This window comes from Pseudopipra pipra, chromosome 13, assembly GCF_036250125.1.
Source record: "Pseudopipra pipra isolate bDixPip1 chromosome 13, bDixPip1.hap1, whole genome shotgun sequence".
In the NCBI taxonomy this organism is placed as follows: domain Eukaryota; kingdom Metazoa; phylum Chordata; class Aves; order Passeriformes; family Pipridae; genus Pseudopipra; species Pseudopipra pipra.
The window spans coordinates 8,529,718-8,547,735 of record NC_087561.1 but is presented as its reverse complement, the minus strand read 5'-3'; the positions used below and the strand labels follow the sequence as shown (position 1 = coordinate 8,547,735).

The 18,018-nt window shown below is 39.3% G+C and overlaps 1 protein-coding gene across 6 annotated transcripts in view; it reads left to right on the top strand.

Moving 5' to 3' along the window:
* The window catches only part of GRIA3 (glutamate ionotropic receptor AMPA type subunit 3), a 147,072-nt gene that overhangs the window by 50,604 nt on the left and 78,450 nt on the right, over positions 1 to 18,018 (top strand). For all 6 annotated transcript variants that reach the window (XR_010433988.1, XM_064669849.1, XM_064669848.1 and 3 more), the window contains exon 4: positions 15,746 to 15,933. Coding sequence is in view for 5 of the 6 variants with exons in the window: in XM_064669849.1 (XP_064525919.1) it covers positions 15,746 to 15,933 (188 nt within the window). In the remaining variant the exon portion in view is untranslated. The remainder of the gene's footprint in view (positions 1 to 15,745; positions 15,934 to 18,018) is intronic.

The following is an 18,018-nucleotide window of genomic DNA, read 5'->3' as shown; positions in this document are numbered from 1 at the left end:
TTTTAGTCTTTTTTAATGACTCTCCTTTACCGAATATTCCTTAGTGCAGTGTCTTCTTCTCAAGTTACTATTCACAGTCTTTTCTCATTTCCTTTACAGGGCTTTTTTTTCTTTATCCTGTGATAGCATAGCACTAGATTCTTCAACATAAGTGACAAATGTATATTTTCTTTCCTGACTGACAGAATTAAAGTCTAGAAAGAATAACTTAAAGTCAAGTGGAACCTGAGAAGGAGTGGGAAATGTTGAGTGAAACAGAAATTACAACATTCATTTTGGACGAAGTTGAGAAATGTTAGTTTATCTGTAAGAAATCTGGTCTATGTTATTTCAAGACTAACTTGTAGTCTAATCTTTGTTCAGTTTTGAAAAGAAAAGTCGTTTACTTTGATTTTGAAAAATATTTTCCTTCATTTTTTTCAGCCTGAGTTATAAATTCAGCTTGGCCTCAATTAATTTATAGTTGTGGTCCTCTCCTAACTGTCTGTTCTGCAGTGAATGCAATGTTAATTGAAAAAAAAAATCACCAGCTCTGTTACTGAATTAAAAGAGCTGTAATTGCTAACAGGACACTTCCATAAACAGTAAGTGAAATTATACACCCACATATGACTCACGCAGGGCATCAAAAACATTTCTACTTTATTTGAGACCACACTGACCAGAGTTTACAGAAGAAAACCAGCCAACAATAAGCATGCTGCTTTTTTGCCAGGAAGAAATATATCAGGACATTATTTTAGTAATCTCCACATACCAGTTTTGGTTAAAATTGCTCAGGTGCAGAGCAAACTTTTCCATGTTTGTTTTATTTTCTGTTCATTGTGGTCTTGTCCCCATGACATTTTCGAACTGCTGTGTAATGCTGATAATGCATTATCTCTGTAGACTTCTTAAACATCGTTCACTTAAGCAACAAGTTAGCAAAGTGGGTAATAACATATTATTTTATTGATGTAAATAAGAGATGCTCTCCCTTTGCCCCAAGTGTTAGTTTGTATTTTTGTTGGGAATGATTATCAGAAACATACCAGAACCGTGTCTGTTTGTAAGGAGCTACTCAAGAGCTAATGCTGCTGAGAGAAGTTTCTGCCCAGACACAAGAACCATCAGACAATAAGCAGTCAGGTTTCCTTGCTGTCATGTTTCTTGCCTGGTACTTTCCAGACAGGCAGCCTAATCTCTGTTATTTTTCTCTTGCCTCATACAGAAGATGAATAGTACTTGCGGCACCACAGGAGTCAAGTGTAGCTGTGGTACACACTTGCATCTCTGGTGGTGAGAGTATTTTTGCAGATGGAATAGATGAACCTAAACAAAATCTCATGTTAAGACTGTCTTATCTCTTAGCCCTGGTGGCATCTATCGTTCTCACACTGGCCCTTACAAATACCATGATAAAAATCCTGTTAAAACTGAGAGCTTTTCCTTTATCCTATTCAGTTTTCAAAGCAAAAATCCTAAGCAACAGGCTAGAGACTCCAAAATCCATTAAGCTATATAACAAAAAAATTACCCTGCCAGGAAAGCAAACTTTTATTATATTCCTTGTGGAGAATGGAGAAGTTGGTGTCTCTACCATCAGCTGTGGCCCTGATCATAAAGGACCACTGCACACTATTGTATTCTAGCAGCCAGCTCTGCCAGTGTAATAAAAGCAGACCCCTTCCATACCTCTGGTCTTTTTAGATAAGTCAAACTGCAAAGTATCTCAGCTTTTTTCTTCTGCAGTTAATAGAAATATGTAGTGTAAAAGGCAGGCCTCTGTACATTGTTTTCTAATGGTGCCTGGAAGAGACTTTATGCATGAACTGGGCTTGTTTCACTAATTGGATTGTTGCATTCAGCTGCTCTGAGTTGCTTTGACAATACCCAGTGGAGCCTCTGCATTTTGTGAGCAAGGGTACGATCATGGGGCAGCAGTTTCACCGCAACTGCAGCTGTGTTAAAACCATCACATTTGCTGACCATTCAATAAAGGTCATTTTGTTTGTGACAGAACAAGCCAGCCAGAAAAGAATTACATGGCTTCAGGCCAAAAAAAAAAAAGGATAAGGGCACCATAGAAATATTTTATCTTTAAAGATGTCTCCCTTTTTCTTTGCTTTTTTTTTTTTTTTTTTTCCCTTGGGATTCTTTCTTTCCAAAGAAATGAAGTGTATTATTCATGTGACTTTTGGGAGAAAGAATATTTGAAATAGCCTTTTAGCAGTATATCACTGAGATCAATATGTGTATGTCAGATACAGGTGTTGCAGTTTTATTAACTATGTAGTGCAGAGGGATGTGATCTGATCCATCCAGGTGGGGAAGAGCACTGGAGTGCTAAAGGTGGATCCAGTGTGTGTTTGAAGATCATGCTCCATGTTGTTGCTCTGAGGAACTGTGTGAAGGATACAGGAACTGAAGCTTCAGTAGGGAGTGAAACTTTTCTCACATTGTCAATGATTAATGTTTATTTAAGAGGAAAATCAAGCAAGAAAATATGAATGATAGCAAGGAGGTGCTTTCCTGTGCCACTCCAGATGTTCAGCTCCACTCAGAATTCCTAGAGGAGTCAATGGGAGGTATGTCTAGTGTATTAGACTTTTCTGTACTGCTTGAATCTCACGTCAGTTGGCCATGAATTGATCTCTGTGACTTCCTAGAATATTATAATTTGGCTTCAAATTTACCCTTTCTCCCAGCTCTGGACAGTATAAAATCAGCTCTTTTAAATGACCTAAGTTACTCCTGATATTCTATGAGAGCTGCATATTCATTTCTTGTCAACAGGCATGAGTTTCCACTTTGGTAAGTGCTACTGGTAAGAATTAGATTCCTGGTGGTTGAAGACATCCATCAGAAGGAAGCTAAGAAAGATAAACTGAAGTATGTGAAGTTGGCAGATAGAGCTGAAGAGACATGATCTTCAATTTTTTATGCATAATGAAGTAAAATATTGTTCTGCTTTATCTTTAATAATTTGCTGCCGTTGGCCAGGAGAAGTTAATTTTTAGCTTCAAGAGACGAGCCATGTAATTGTGTTCAACCAGAAGTAATAAGCCACCTGCACAGTGCAAAACCTGTGGTGCCTGCAGTGCAAAATCACAAAATCATCCTGCAGATGTGTGTTTAACTTTAGTGTGAGCAGTTTGATATAGCTCTGAATGCTGTTCCCTCCACAGTGAATGGCAAAACTCCCTGGAACTCAGTGTGTTGGAAAAGCATTTAGTGATTAGGATTAGGTGAATTACTTTGTGATTACTTCGTTTCAAAGGAAGCATTTGCAGGGCTAGACTGTAAACAGGATGATTTACAGATATTGATATGCTTTGTGGCCGTGGCCTGATATCAGAGTTGAAGAATTATGTGAAGAATATTGCAAATTGTTGGTTTTTAAATTCTGAATGGTATGGGGTCCTTCCTGTCACTCAGATTTAAATGCTGAGATCTGAACTTCGTCTTTTTGTAAACTCTTTTTGGAGTAGCACACACTAATCTCTTTGGGAATATGGGTCGAATAATTGCAAGTGATCTCTGAATTCCCACAAGAATCCCACAAGGCTTTAGCTGAAGCAGATTTAGGCTAATGCTGATTGCCAGTGTTTTAAAACTCTTGGCAGGGAATGGGAAAGAGCTGATCTAGAATATACAAAGTTAATTTAGTTCTCTTCCTGCTTCACTCCCAAGGTGTTATGGTTCCAGGATGGAAGAGGGAGAATAAAATATTACTATATGTGGAAAATGAGGTGGGAGTGTTATGTGGAAGGCTGAGGAATTGGAAAGTTGTTTCTCTTCTGCTGTTCGAGATAGATAATGGAATAAATCCACTCCTCTCCAGAGTCCTGAGAACAGAGGACATTTGGGAGTGTGCTTGGGATAGACTGAATGTCTAAAGTGATTTATTCTGGAGTACCTGAACCACTAATGTAACATAATCAGTGGAGGTGTAGATGTGCTTTGCTGCATGGCAGTAGGACCATGGTCTGAGCCCTGTGTCTTTCAGCATGCTTTTATTTTTAATCCTCCCTCAGTTCCATATCATCCAAAGTGACAGAGGTGAATCACAATGGGGGAAGTAAATTGAGCAGAAACCATGAAGTGTGGCAGAGGAGGACAACAATGCTATTTCTGAAAAATAGGAATGAAGACAGCAAGACTTCCATTACAGGAGAAACAGAAGGGCTATCCAGTGAATGAGGACAGAGATGCACAGTGCAGACCTTGTAAAACAGGAACAAAACTTTTGCTGCACTGAAAAGAATAAAAAGAAAGGGAATCAGTGAAGTGATGGCACATGCTCCAAACACTGAGCAAAAATATCTGGCATTGAAAGCTGAGACCTTTGTGGGAGCTGTTAAACACAGCAGTACAGCTGGAATGTGGTTCTAGAGCTCTTGATACGCTATGGTATATAGCACAGTCATAAGGATCCAGTGTTTAAAGAATATGCTGTATAAGTGTTTGTGTTTTTTTTGCAGAAACAACAACAGTAGAACTTTTTGCTGTAAAAAGAAAGATGTTGGCTTGATATTTCACTGCAGGGGGAGACTTAGTTTAGTTTTGAGTACAGACAGAGGGGACCAGCTCCTGGTGTGAGCACAGGCATTACATTTTGAGCCTAGAACATCTGTACATTAATAATTAGTAAGGTTAGATGGAAATTTTTTATTGAAGTCAACTCCGGTTGCTTTCAGGCGTGACCGACCTGTTTTTCCCTTGTATTTCATACCTGCATGGAGATAATTACAGTGGCAGAAAGTGTTAAAATTTTACTTAGTTTACTTGGGGGGAAAATATAAGAGTCGACAAGAAGTGTCACCCTACTGCAGGAGGGCAGTGATGGAACGAGAGCCTTCTGTTTGAAAGTATTGATTTGCACAGGACATTTACAACCTTTCCACTCTTCAAACCAGAGACCTCCCTTGTTCTGTGAAATCTTTCTTTGCCTGAATGACTACAGTAATGTTAAACTGGGAGATCAGAACTATCAGTGCTTGGGCTTCTAGCTGTGTGTGCCATTCACTGTGTATTTTCTACTTCAGATTAGATAATACTAAAGTTTTTGCATATTTTACCATTGTAGTTTGCTAACCATGCAATCAGATTTGTGGGACTTTGGAGTCATGGAAGAGTAGTCATGCATCAGTATAATATCAAAGCAAATGGAATAAAAGAGTTCTTTTGTTTCACTGAATATTGGATTGAATATTCAAATAACATATAAGCATTGTAAATAATAATAAACACTTGGCAGCATAATTGCGTGCAAAGCCCAACATAATTGGAGTACTGAGCCTGACTGGTCCCAAGGATGTGTTTGTTATAGTTTCCTAATTTTACAAAACAACTCTGAAAAAACATTAGGAACAGTTTAGTTTAAAACTATGAAAACAGGGAGTATGCAGTTTACATGCAACCCCTTCCTTGTCATAGGTACTCTACCACACTGCAACCACGGAGGGGAATTTTCTATCTCCTTTCACTTCTTCAAGCTAATAGTCTCGGATATATGTACATCCCATTTAGTCGGACAGTCCTTATCTGTGCACCTGTTGAACATGTTGCAGTGAAATAACTAATTAACAGCATATTCTGTAGAGAATTCTGTGCCACTTTTTAAGCAGGCCACAGAGTACATATTCTGAGATGCAGATATCCTATTTTTGTAAGTGATTTCCAGAGGGACACAGGACAGGTATTTAGGGTTTCAACACACACGGAGTCACATTGTGAAAAGCACGTCAGTGGGATCTATGTTTGCCTGCCACTGAAAGCAGTGGAGTGCAGGTACCTCACCCACTGAGGTTCTTCAGCATCTGCATCTTAATTGCCTCTGAAAACCTGGTTCCACCATCCTACCCAAGCCATTTTTGAAGATGAAAGGCAGATACCTGTGAAAATTTTACCTATGCTGTGCTGTGAAGTGAACCCATTTCTGAGAGGATCATAGGCAAAAGTATTAGTTGTTTCAAATGCTCTGGTTATTACCATTTCTAGATCATTTAACAGCATCTTTACCATTTGCCACGTGCACGTGCAAGACTAAGATTTTTTTTGTTATTTTTATCGATAATATAAGACTAAGAAACCCAGTTTTACATGTTCAATGATTTTACTGTATAGTCATGGATAGATATGGGTCTGTAGTTCAGCAGCAGTTAATAAAGATCTAGTGGCCATTAGTTCTTGAAGGATACCATTGATATCATTCCATGTTCATGGTGATCCAGCAGTGTACACTTTCATTATGCTAACTTTTGGACAAATTTTGAGGGCATGTGCCTGTCTGTTGGCAGGTTCTTTATATTCGGGGCCAGGTATTAACAAAAAAAAGGCAGAAATAGCTGAGTGACTAAAAAGAAACACATGTGCAGGCTGTGAATATGGATCCATAAATTATCATTTATATTATCATAAAAACTCATTTAAATTTCAGAATATTTTTAAGCTTGGTACTCACCCTTTGATTGCTATATTTTTTTTAGTGTTCAGAATAAATAAAAGGAAATTAACTTATGGGTTGAGACATGAGACACATTCCAACTGCAAGGGCAATTAAAATGCTCGATACCAAAGGGTGAGATGTTGATGAAGAGAGACTTTGAAAGGCTGATAGCATCTGTTAATGAAAATTCTCAGAGGCATAAGATTTGTTTGCTCAGGTAGTTTGAAAACAGAAAGTATAGATAAAGGTTAGGAAGAGGAATAAATATTTTTCTAACGTGATTGACTGAAGGTCAGATAGAATAATTTTACTATGTTTGAGGACAATTCAACTAGCATAATTTTTTTTCCAAGACATTTATCTGAGGTGAATCCAGGGGGGTTTTTGTGATGAATATGTATTTCAATTCATAGTCTGATTACCATAATCTCCTGTGATTGTTTCTTCAAAGGAATAATATTTATCATTTTTTAGACTCAGCAGTTCCAAACATGTTTTTAAGAGAAAGCAGACAGCAATACTCTTGCACACTCGTGCTAAAACACCTATACATGTCGTGGTAGAGAGTTAACTTGTGTTATCAATATTTTTAAGTTTGTAGCATATATTGAAATTGTGTTTTTCACTCTTTGGGTATGTGAGCCCAAGTTTTAGCTATATTCAAAATCCTTTGCTGTTGATAAGTGAATGTTTCCTTTTTCCAGAACATCTCTTGCCTACAACATAATAAATGCAGTAATGCTTTCTTTTGCCTTAAAAGATGATTTAAGCTTAAAAATAATTCATTTTTATTTCCTTTCTGAGATGATAATTCCATGCAATACTTTCCTTCTTAACTCTATTTGTAATCGTGTCACGATTATGCAACTTTACCTGGAATAATAAATACTCTTTCCATCAGTATCCCAGCTCACTGGGGCTGGTAGCTACTCAACTTTAGCAAATAAGGAGGGAAATGTATTTTGAGATACCATATGGATGGTTTTACTATATACTTTCAGTGTCTAATGTGTTTGTAGGTGGTACAGGAATCTCTGAAAGTGTACATTTAACTGTGTTACAGGTTGAAATAAATATAAATCTAGATATGGATCAGGACAACCTGAACTTGAAAATTGGCTCTATTACTAATACTGTCTGTGGGATAGACCAAATAGTCTTTTTCTGTGTCAGATTTCTAATTTGCCTATTTAATATGGTAATATTGACAACGAATCTGTTCATTTGCAGTGCTTTGAGTGTCATTTAAAATTGTTGTTAGCATTATTCATGTTTTTGTAAGAATTTTCTGAAAGCTGAATGACGCAAGAACATCTGGTGTGAAGTGCAGTGCTTTGTGCTAAGTGTAGACCACTCCATGGGAGAGACAGGCCCACGCAGGATGTAATTCTGAAAGACTGAAGCTGGGCTGAAGTGTGTTGTTAAGGTGGAGGCACGTCAGAAGTTTTGTAGATTCATTGGAGAGAGGAAGGAAATCCATACAGCCACATCAATGCCAGTGTCAGCATTACACACTGGAGCAGACCTTTTGTTTCTGAAATAAAAGACCGTGTTCATTGCATCACCTCGCTCAGCCCAGCCAGAGCCAAGCCTTGAGAAAGGGAGTTCAGTGGCTTGGCTCATCGCTGAGCAGCAGCACACTGTGCCATTATTTATCAGGTGGCTCTTCATTTTCTCTTTTTCTCCAAGTCACACAATAGGCCAAATACTTCTCAAAATCAGTATTTTCACAAAAAAATGAGTTAAATTCTCCCCATCCGGCAACATCTGCATATGCTCTGATTTTGAGTTTTGTAAGCTTTCCCTTTGAGAACTGGCTTCATGTGGAATGTGCTACAGACAAGTTAGGTTTTTCTTTCCAGAATGATAATTGTTAACTCTGTGATTCCTAATTAGAATCTTTTTTCTGAGATAAATATGTAAACACAATTAGATATGTATTTTTAACATGAAGTAATTAGCCTCATCAGTTGAGTGCTAGTCAATACACTGAGATTTTTGTTCGCTTTTACTTTTTCAGTTGCAGGTAAAGGTTGTGAGTGATACCTACACAGGGATGCCTTACACAACTTCATTCTTTTATGCATTTTCTTCCACTGATTTCCATGCATGTTGCAAACACAGAAAAATTACACATCATCTCTCTCTCTCCTGACTAGAAAGAGGATATAAGAGGCTGTCATCCAAATATGCTTGAAGTTAAGGACAGACGAAGGCCAGAGCGTCTCACTTAGGCCTCATTATGGTCAACTTTGTGGTGTCTGACATCAAGAGGATTATAGCAGAGATATTTTCTATCCATGGTGACTAGATCTGGTTTCTTCAGTAACCAATGCACAGGAGTGCACTGGTTTCCTATTTGTGTGAAGGAAATGATTGGAAGTATCTGTTTGTCTTGGTTTTTTCCTTTTTTACTGAAGAAAATTCTGTTCTGATTATATCATTCAAATGCTTTGCAGATGAAGGCTGGTCTGTCACAAGCAGCAAGGCTTCTCTGGCTTGCTCCATGCAAGAGGCAGTAAGTGAGGCTTCAAAACACTGTGGTCATGGGCTAGAAGTGCCCAAAGGTGAATAGAAGGGAAAGAAGGCTTCATGTAGGCAAGGCTGTGGTTTTGTACTAAGGTTATGGTGTTAGCTTCCTGATGCCAGTAGGATGCAGGATACTCAGCAAATGGTTTATGTTGGTTTTGTTGATATTGCTTGGAACATCTTTGCTGGAGAATTCAGGGCGCTCAGGGAAATTGGTGCTGACCAGGAATGTCACTGGAGCTTAACTTTTAGATTTGTATCTCACTGTATGTGTAAGAGTACTGTGCTTATACTGTATGGTTTTAGGTTTTGGGCTCTGCTAGGCAGACAAAGCCCTAGACTCAGTGTAGAGCTTTGCAGATGAAATTTCTCTGTACTTAAGCAGATTGGTTTGTTGTTTTTTTTTTTTAATTCAGATCTTCTAAAGCTTGGAATTTAATTATTTCTAATGCTAATATAGATTTACAATTTCAACATTCACATATAAAAAGTTTTCCCTTTGGGTGAGCTCTCCAACTTCTGGGCCCATGTCTCCCAGATCTTGGCATCGGCTGGTGACAGAGTGCCCTCACTGCTGCTTCTGTCAGCTTTCTGGTAGCATCAGTATCAAGAGTTTTTAGTAATACATACTGAGGATACCCTACAGCCCATGCCCACTGAACAACACAATGCTCTTCACCTTCTGTCACTTCTCAAATACATTATTCCTTTCTCTAATTTTCTGTGCTAGTTCTGCCTTCACTACATGATTGTTTACCTGTTATATTTTCCTCAAGCAGAATGTACTCTGGTTTTGAAGTGGTTCCATCACATCTGTTCTGTTACCAGTCTGCATCCAGAAGCTGTAATCACTCAATTATTATTCAGTCGGAAATTATTTAAATAAAGATTTGCATAGCAAAGCTAAAACTAGAGCACAGCTCTTTTGATAAACTTGGGATCATATTGTTTTATTGAGGTATCCCTATCTGTCCTACCCCAGGAGACTTGCTCACATCATTGTGAAAGTCATATGAATAAGTCCCCTTATGGAAGTGACAGCATTGCTTACGGCATCTTTATTTTTGTCCTTGGTTATTGTACTCTTTGATCCCTTACTACATTGCTCTCATTTTACACTGGCACAGCTTCATTCAAAAACACTGGAGTTGCACTGACCTAAAACTTGAATAAAATGAGGGATGAATTAGATGCAAGGTTGTTATGAAAGAAGAGATCAAGGTGAAATGGATTCAGAAAGAGCCACTTGGGGTGGGAGAAGAAAAGGTACTTTACTTGAATTCAGCAGCTCTGAATTCCTGTAGGTTTAAGCTGTATCCCATCCTAAGCAAATACAAACCAGATGGTTCCTGTAAATTCTCCTTTAGAGCCAGGCAAGTTCACATTCACTCAACCAAGCTGCCATATCTATTTGTGTATATTTCTCTGTTTATGGATGACAGGTTGCAATACTGTAATGTATGTGCAGGGGAAACTAGAGGTTTACAGAACAGAAAAAGCAGAAGGAACAAAAAATAGTGTTAGAGTGTGTTTGCTACTTGTTGTAGAAATGTGTTTGCTACTTGTCTGCTACCAGAGTAGTGGAGTGTAAAGATTTACGTGTTGGTTACCAACTAGAAGTGATCAGGTCAAAACCAGATGGAATACACTTATTCTGCTTTTATTTAATAATTTGAACTTCTCTGTGTTAGACTGAAAGAGCACTCCAGGGTACTTGAGATCTGCTGCATCGCTTCCTGGTGACTCAGTCAGTAGCTTGTTCCTTGTTTGTTCCCCTACTATGGAGTTGTTAAGCAGACATAGGTTATGGGAAGCGTGTTTACCTCATGGACATGTTTGGATTTTGAATGATGGGGAGGGTTTGGGGTTGGCTACTTGTTTTTTTACTCACGCCTAATATGTTGATCTGTTTGCTTTCAAATTAGTGCCAGGCTCAGTGCCAAACACACAGAATATCCAAGTATATCTCAACTTACAGATCTCTAGTACACTGGAAATGTAAGCTGGTGTCATAGAATTTGTATTTGTCTTGGGGAATCACTTGCCTGGATGGCCTCCTTTTTTGGTGAGTTCATTGTGCCCTTGTCAAACACAGCTCCACACTTAAATCCCTGAAGTTCACTCGTGGGCCAGAAGCTTAGATCTTTGTATCATGTCCCAGATACATAGTTCAAAACATAGTTCAGATCAGAGCTGATGTTCATTCAGTTGGCGCAAACATGCTGCATATCAGGAAAATACACCCCTCATAGATCTTTGGTACTCAGCAAGGCAAAAGGAAGAGGGACTGCAAGCTCTTTCATTTCTGTGGGAGGCTAAGGACATTCAGGAAAAGAGTGATTTACATAAGTGGTAATTTCTTCTCAGTAAGTACTTTGGTGCCAATTGCGAGGGCTCATGTGACACTACAGATGTTCCAGTGTGGTCGCTTAGTCATGTCCCATTAATGACTGCTGTTATTTAAACAACAGTAAGTTCAATGATGTAGTACATAGAATTTCATATGGCTGAGCAAATTGCTGAGGTGAATTTTGCCTACATGGACATGGGAGAAGTTTTGTGAGCTTTCAGAGATGCAAAAGAGTGAAATGTTCTCTTCACCTGTGTTAGCAGGGTCAGCTGAGAGATGCTTGTATCAAAAGAACAATTGGAAAAACTGAGGTACAGGCTTTGCTTCCCTGGCAGAAGTAGGAAGATACTGGGTGAATATGTGTCTTAGCCCAGCTGCAGGGAGGACTGCTTAGAATGTAATTCCATCTGGGTTGTTTAAAGTACAGAGATAGCATTGCAACAAATAATATTCTCCCTGCTTTGAGGGAAATTTATGTGAAATATTTTCCTTCTTTGCAAGCTTCATTCAGCAAAATTCAAAATATTTGCTTCAGCTTGCTAAGAGGCAAGCTGGGCACTTGTTTTGTTCTAGTTTTATTACTATATCTACCTTCAGCCCAATCATTTTGAAGGCTGTTTAGGTGAGGGTTAACACTTTTAAATCATCAATATTTTAAGAATAAGACAGACAGTGACACATTTGAATATTAAGGCCAGGATCCCCTAAGCTTTTAGTGCAGATCAGATTGACTTGTGAGATTGCATTCAAAGATCACAGGAGCAACTCCTCCCCAGTACATGGATAAAAGGGACCAAAACATAATATGGGTCTGTTACATGACCTGGCAGGTATGGGCACAACCATTGTGTGACCAGACTGTTATTAAATCTTTAACACCAGCTTGCTAATAACATTATTAGTGCAATGAAGGGATGTGGTGCCATCAAGTGAGCCAGCCTCAGAAGCAGTGCATTCACAAAAATGCATGCCTTTCATCCTACTGCTTTTTCACATCCAAGGTATGACTAAAAAAAAAAGAGGTTGCAAGACCAGATTGGAATCTGAATAATTTTTTTCTGTTGTCTGTATTGGTGTTAATGACTACAGGATGTGCAACTCTGAATTTTAGTGATGGTATTATGAGCTGGTTTTGAGGTGATCTCATTGCTGTCATCTTCTAGAAGGATGACAATTTTTCTTGTCTGAATTAATATTTTTTGGCTTTATTGATTGAAGTAGTATAAACTGGCAACAGTATCAATGAAAGCCTTTCCTGCATGACTTCTTCACAGACCTGTGATGAATTATCGCTTCTTAGTCTTTCAGAGTAGGTCTGATGCACACCAAAGAAGAACTACAGACTGGAGATAGTGGCCATGGCTGGCTGGTCTCCTTTAGGGGGAATGAGGTAAGAGGTACCTGTAAGAGTTCCACACTTCCAGGGGAGAGCATCTCTTGTGAAGCATTCACAGGGTGTGTGCACTGAGGGCAGGGTGTGGAAAAGTGCAGTGTACAGGCCTGGTCACCAACATGTGCAGAACAGGGAAAATAATTTCCCCGTTCATTACCCAGGCAGTTCTCCTGAACTGGCACAGCTTGCATTGTTATGCTAAGGAGAAAGGAAAGTTCACATTTGAAGATAAAATGGTCCTTTTATTTAAACAATCACACCGCTTATGTAACAGCTCTTTTAATGGTAAAGTACAGCTGGAGCCTGGAACATGTTGTTTACAGAAATGACACGTAATGGGGAACGATGTAAAGTGCAGTAAATGGCACTGAAGGCAGTAGGCATGGAGAGAGACCGGAGGCTGGGAACAGCGAGGATGTGAGTGCTGCCCTCCTGAAAGCAGAAGGTTGGAACCAGGCTTTTGTAAAGCAAGGGGAATGGGCTCTGTAAAGGTCATCAGAGGACTGGCCTAACGAGCTGCCACAGGAAAGGCAAATGGTTCTTCTCAAAGCAAGGATGGGAGAGGGAGAGGGCCTGAGAGACAGGAGCTGGCACAGCACAGACAGTGACCACAGGGAGAATTTCAAGAACTGGCAAGGGTAGAGGGGACTGTGACTGTAAAGACTTGATGTGACAAGAAAGAGGAGGTGGAGAACACAGAAATTATGAGGCTCTGAAACTTTTCACAGTAAGTTTACTGTAACTGTATTTTCATGTATAGGAGAAAGGCTGCTGAGTAACATCGCTCTTCTTTCTCTTGAAATGGTAACCACTGACTAATACACACATACAAAAATACACACACACACCCCCACATAAACATGTAATTGCACAAAATTAGGAAAATTGCTTCTGAGATATTCAAGGTTTGACAAAGCAAGTTCTGACTCAGTGTTATCTGAAACAGGGAGCGTGGCAGTCAACCGATAGCATCTGCACTCCAGCTTGTTCATTTTCCTTCTTTCCTTGAGACAGTTCATGACTTTTGTATGTGTCATGGCAAAAAATAGAGCTAAAGTGTCATTCTTTAATAATATGTTGAATCAGTTTGTTCAATTTGGAGTAAAAAAAATTGGACTTACAAACTGTTTGTTGTTTACAGCAAGCTCAAGGTTGATACTTAGACATTATATGAATGATGAGACAAAGTTGTAAATATTTATTACTTGGTGGAATCATATTTTTTTTAAAAGCATATCTTTGTACACAAAGCATTTGTAAATCCCCATTAGCGGTTTTTATGTTCCCACATCAAAATTCCTTGTTTGCAGCCAACAAAGTATCTTAGGCTTAGATCTTCCTCCCACATGTAGTGGAATCACAATGCTGTCACAGACATCACAACCAGTTTTGTAAAATATGATGTTAAGGAAGACCGAGTTCATTGTACTATACATATGTAAATGCCTCTCTTTCAATAGTCTCAAAGGAAAGAAGATGCCAGAAAGAATTCTAAACGAACGTACATATTAATTGTCACCACCTTTCATGGGATAGTAAAGTGCATTCATACAAAGGAAAGCATTAAGAATCAAGGAGGCTGCATGGGGAAAGTGAGGGCATTTGACTGAGACTTAAGGAAGTCACAAGGTAAATTATAATAATCTAATTGCAATCCAGAAAATCACTCTTTCCTTGTTTGTGTCTGTAATGAGGTAATGATGCAGCTCCTCTGGCTTCAAACAGCCACTACAGATTTACAGCAGGCTACGGAAGATCAGGCAGCACAAGTTCTTTGTTATTGCCGGACCCCGCCAAGGGTGTCTGAGTTCAGAACAGCTCTTGGTGTAATTTGCAGCAGTGAATGTGTTGCTCCTCTGTAGCTCAAACTCCTTTCAGTCTCAGAAGTGTGGGGAACTGGTTATCACAGAGCACAATTAATGAGTTGTTGATCCTCTGTGTTTATGTGCCTGCATGGAGGCTTTTCAAATCTGGCTGTGGGTAAGAAATCCACAGTATGACTAAATAACTGGACTGAAAGTTTTGGAAATAAATTATCTGGACAGAAACAGCTACATGGATGTGCTTCTGAACAATAAAACTCCACTGAAAACCAATGTGTGCTTGAAGTAGGTGACCTCTCTCTTTGACTGGCATCTGCTCAGAGTTGAAATGATTAGAATTATGCACAAAATTAAATTTCCTGAATCAAAACAGGTAATGCACCAAATTCCCATCTACATACTATAATAAAGGGTTGCATATCAATGTCTGATAACTCCTACATAGCATGACTTGAAGGAGATTCCATTCCCAGTTCCACTGCTGTTCACTTAGGGACTTACTTCTGCCTGTTGCTGAGGCACAGCTGTTCACAAGAAATGAAATGCTGCTTGCCTGTATAATTTCCCACTGTGCAGTCTTCAGTCATCCTGTGCTGTTTCTCTCTTCTTGAGGATGCTAAATGAGTTGATATTACCTTAATGAAAGCATTGAAAGGGTGGTTAGTGCTGTTAAGACTCCATATTTAAAAGCATTTTTTGAAATCAAAGTGATTATCAGTAAAATATTCTCCTGTGGTTGTGGCTCCAATGACCAGTACAATGACTTAATTGGCATTCTTGTGCAGTGCTTGGATCTCTGCCAGTTAATGACCCATTGCTGCAGTCTGAAAATCACCTCTTCTGTCCCTCTCCTCAAGCTGATGGACTTTTGCCCAAGTAATGGCTGCAGGCTCCTATTCTCAGCTGGCACAGACCCCAGCACGACCATAAACATCCCTGAGAGGATCATAATATGATATATTGGACAGATTCTGATACGCCTTGCAGTAATATACCACCAGGCAATTCTGCTGAAGTCAGTGACTTTGCCAGTGGCATCACTGAAAGAAGAGACTGGTCCCTACACTGTTGCTTTCTCAAGTAACAAAGCACTTCCAGGCTCTCAGCTATTCTGTGTCCCTTTAGATGATGCAAGTTTTTGTGAGCCCTTTGTCAAAGATTCAAAATAGGTTTTATGTTTGTTCGCTTTTTAAGTGGTTGCGTTGTCTCTTCCCCCACAGGATTTTCTATTCTTCAGGCGATTATGGAAGCAGCAGTACAGAACAACTGGCAAGTGACAGCCAGATCTGTAGGAAGCATAAAGGATGTTCAAGAGTTCAGAAGAATTATAGAGGAGATGGACAGACGACAAGAAAAAAGATACTTAATTGACTGTGAAGTAGACAGAATCAACACCATTTTGGAACAGGTATATGCTTTTCAGAAATTGTGATCTCTCTGTGACAGACATTGTTAATATTCCCAGAACTGTCTATTTCTAGAAATTAATTAAGTGTCCATTGAGATGTGAGTCCCAACAGCTGCCCAGTTACCTAGTAAAATTAAAATGCCACAGTGATGCTCATAGTTGGTGGCAGCACTTACGTGTAACCTACCACAAAATGTCTCTGTGATATTTTTTCCCAGATGTTAATAATGAATTATTTTTAAGTAGGTTGAGAACCTAAAACCTCAGCTGCCAGAGTAACATTATTGGCATTGAGGCTGCTTGTAGGGATTGCAAGACAGGTACAGTTTGTTAAGTGGAACATGAAACAAGAAGTAAAAAGCCCCTGAAGTATCATAGAATGATCTTAAAGAATTCCCGAAAGAAAATACTGCTAATGAAAAATTCAGCTGGTAGTCCAAATGACACATTAGCACTTTTTGGTACATAAAGCCCTTCCCTCTGCACAGCCAGTGCTGTTGACAGGCCTAAATTGCGAGTGATAGAGTCTAAACACCTTTATGGGGAAAGATGCATTTGAGGTGACTGTTTTGCTCTTGCGTGGCCTTCCCAGTGTTTCCTTTGGCCCGGAGGAATGGCCATACCCTCTGGCCATCCCAGCAGGCTACCCAGAATGCCTCTGCCACTGGTTGTGCTGTGCAATGTGCTTGAAGAGGTGTAGTAGCAGATACAAATCATTGGGAGCGGACACAGCACAGTTGCCTGCTGCCTGGGCTCACAGCAGAGCTGGTGTTGGTGTGGAACCAAATCCATGCTGCTTGGTTATTCGTAGGCATTTGGGAATTCACTTACATTAGGACTGAAAAACCCTCTGATTATTGCCACTTCATAAATTTAACTGTGAGTTTATATTATGGAATAGATCAAAAGTAACATTTAAATTTCATGAAGCATTAGCATATCTCTTAGAAATGTTATATTGTAAACTACCAGCAAACTGACCTCACTGCAATAAACCCTGGGAAATACAAAAAATATATTCATTGAGTTCCTTCTCAAAGTATTCAGTTCCTGTCAAGCCTTGAGGTATATCACTGAGGGTCAGTCTGTGGGGGCAGCCAGATGCCAGAGCTGCTGCTTACAGAGAAAGGAAAGAGGTGCTCAAGAGAACACAGCACAAGGTGATGCTGGTCTGTAGCTCTGACAACTGGCACGGTTGTGATATTAATATGCAGCACTGCATTGTACACTGTATTTTTAGGCAATATGGTGAGTGCTCTCTTTAGGGAAATTCATACTGTAAAATGTAAGAAACATCTCTTCTTCTGCAAACGATGCAAAACACCTACCCACGGCCCACTCTTCTGCAAACACTGTAGGAGAGCGCTCCTGAGCCAAGCTTACATGAGGGCCCACTCTCTGCTGAGAAACAGGCCTTTTGTTTGATCTAACTCCATTTACATTTGTTCTCTCTTTCTCTTCTATAATGCAAGTGAGAGAAAAAAATAATCAAACCTTTCCAGTGCCTGAAATGAAAGCTATATACCAGGCAAACCATATAGCAAAAAACTGGGGACTCTTTTCTTCTGCAGCTATTCTAAATTCAACTCTAGTGAAGTTGTAATTTTATTAAATGGATAATTCAGCTTTCTGTCAATGTGATTAGCATCTGAGTAAGTAGAAATTTGCTACTGGGGCCTCCAGGCTTCCCCAAATTCTACAGTACACAGTGATGCCTCTGATGCTAAAAATATCTTCTGTTAACAATTTCCAGAGGTTTTTTATTGCATACTGAAGAACAGTGACTTAAGTTTCTGCAGAGAAAGTCAGTAATGGCGGCCCCTAGGTTGATAGCTTAACAATTATTGGTTTTAGGCTTTTCCTTCCATCTCCTCTGCTTACTTTGTTATCTTCTCATAAAGTAGTTAAAAGTTTTCACACATATGTGTGGTACTTAAATCCATCCATCCAGCTTGCTCAAGGGAGTGGAGAGTTGTCTTTTTTTTAGCCAGTTGTGTTTGCTGATAGCATACCATTGAGGGGAGAGATAAATCTGGATTTGCATATTTCAAATCTAGCAGTTTATTGCAGTTTAAAAAGTCAATT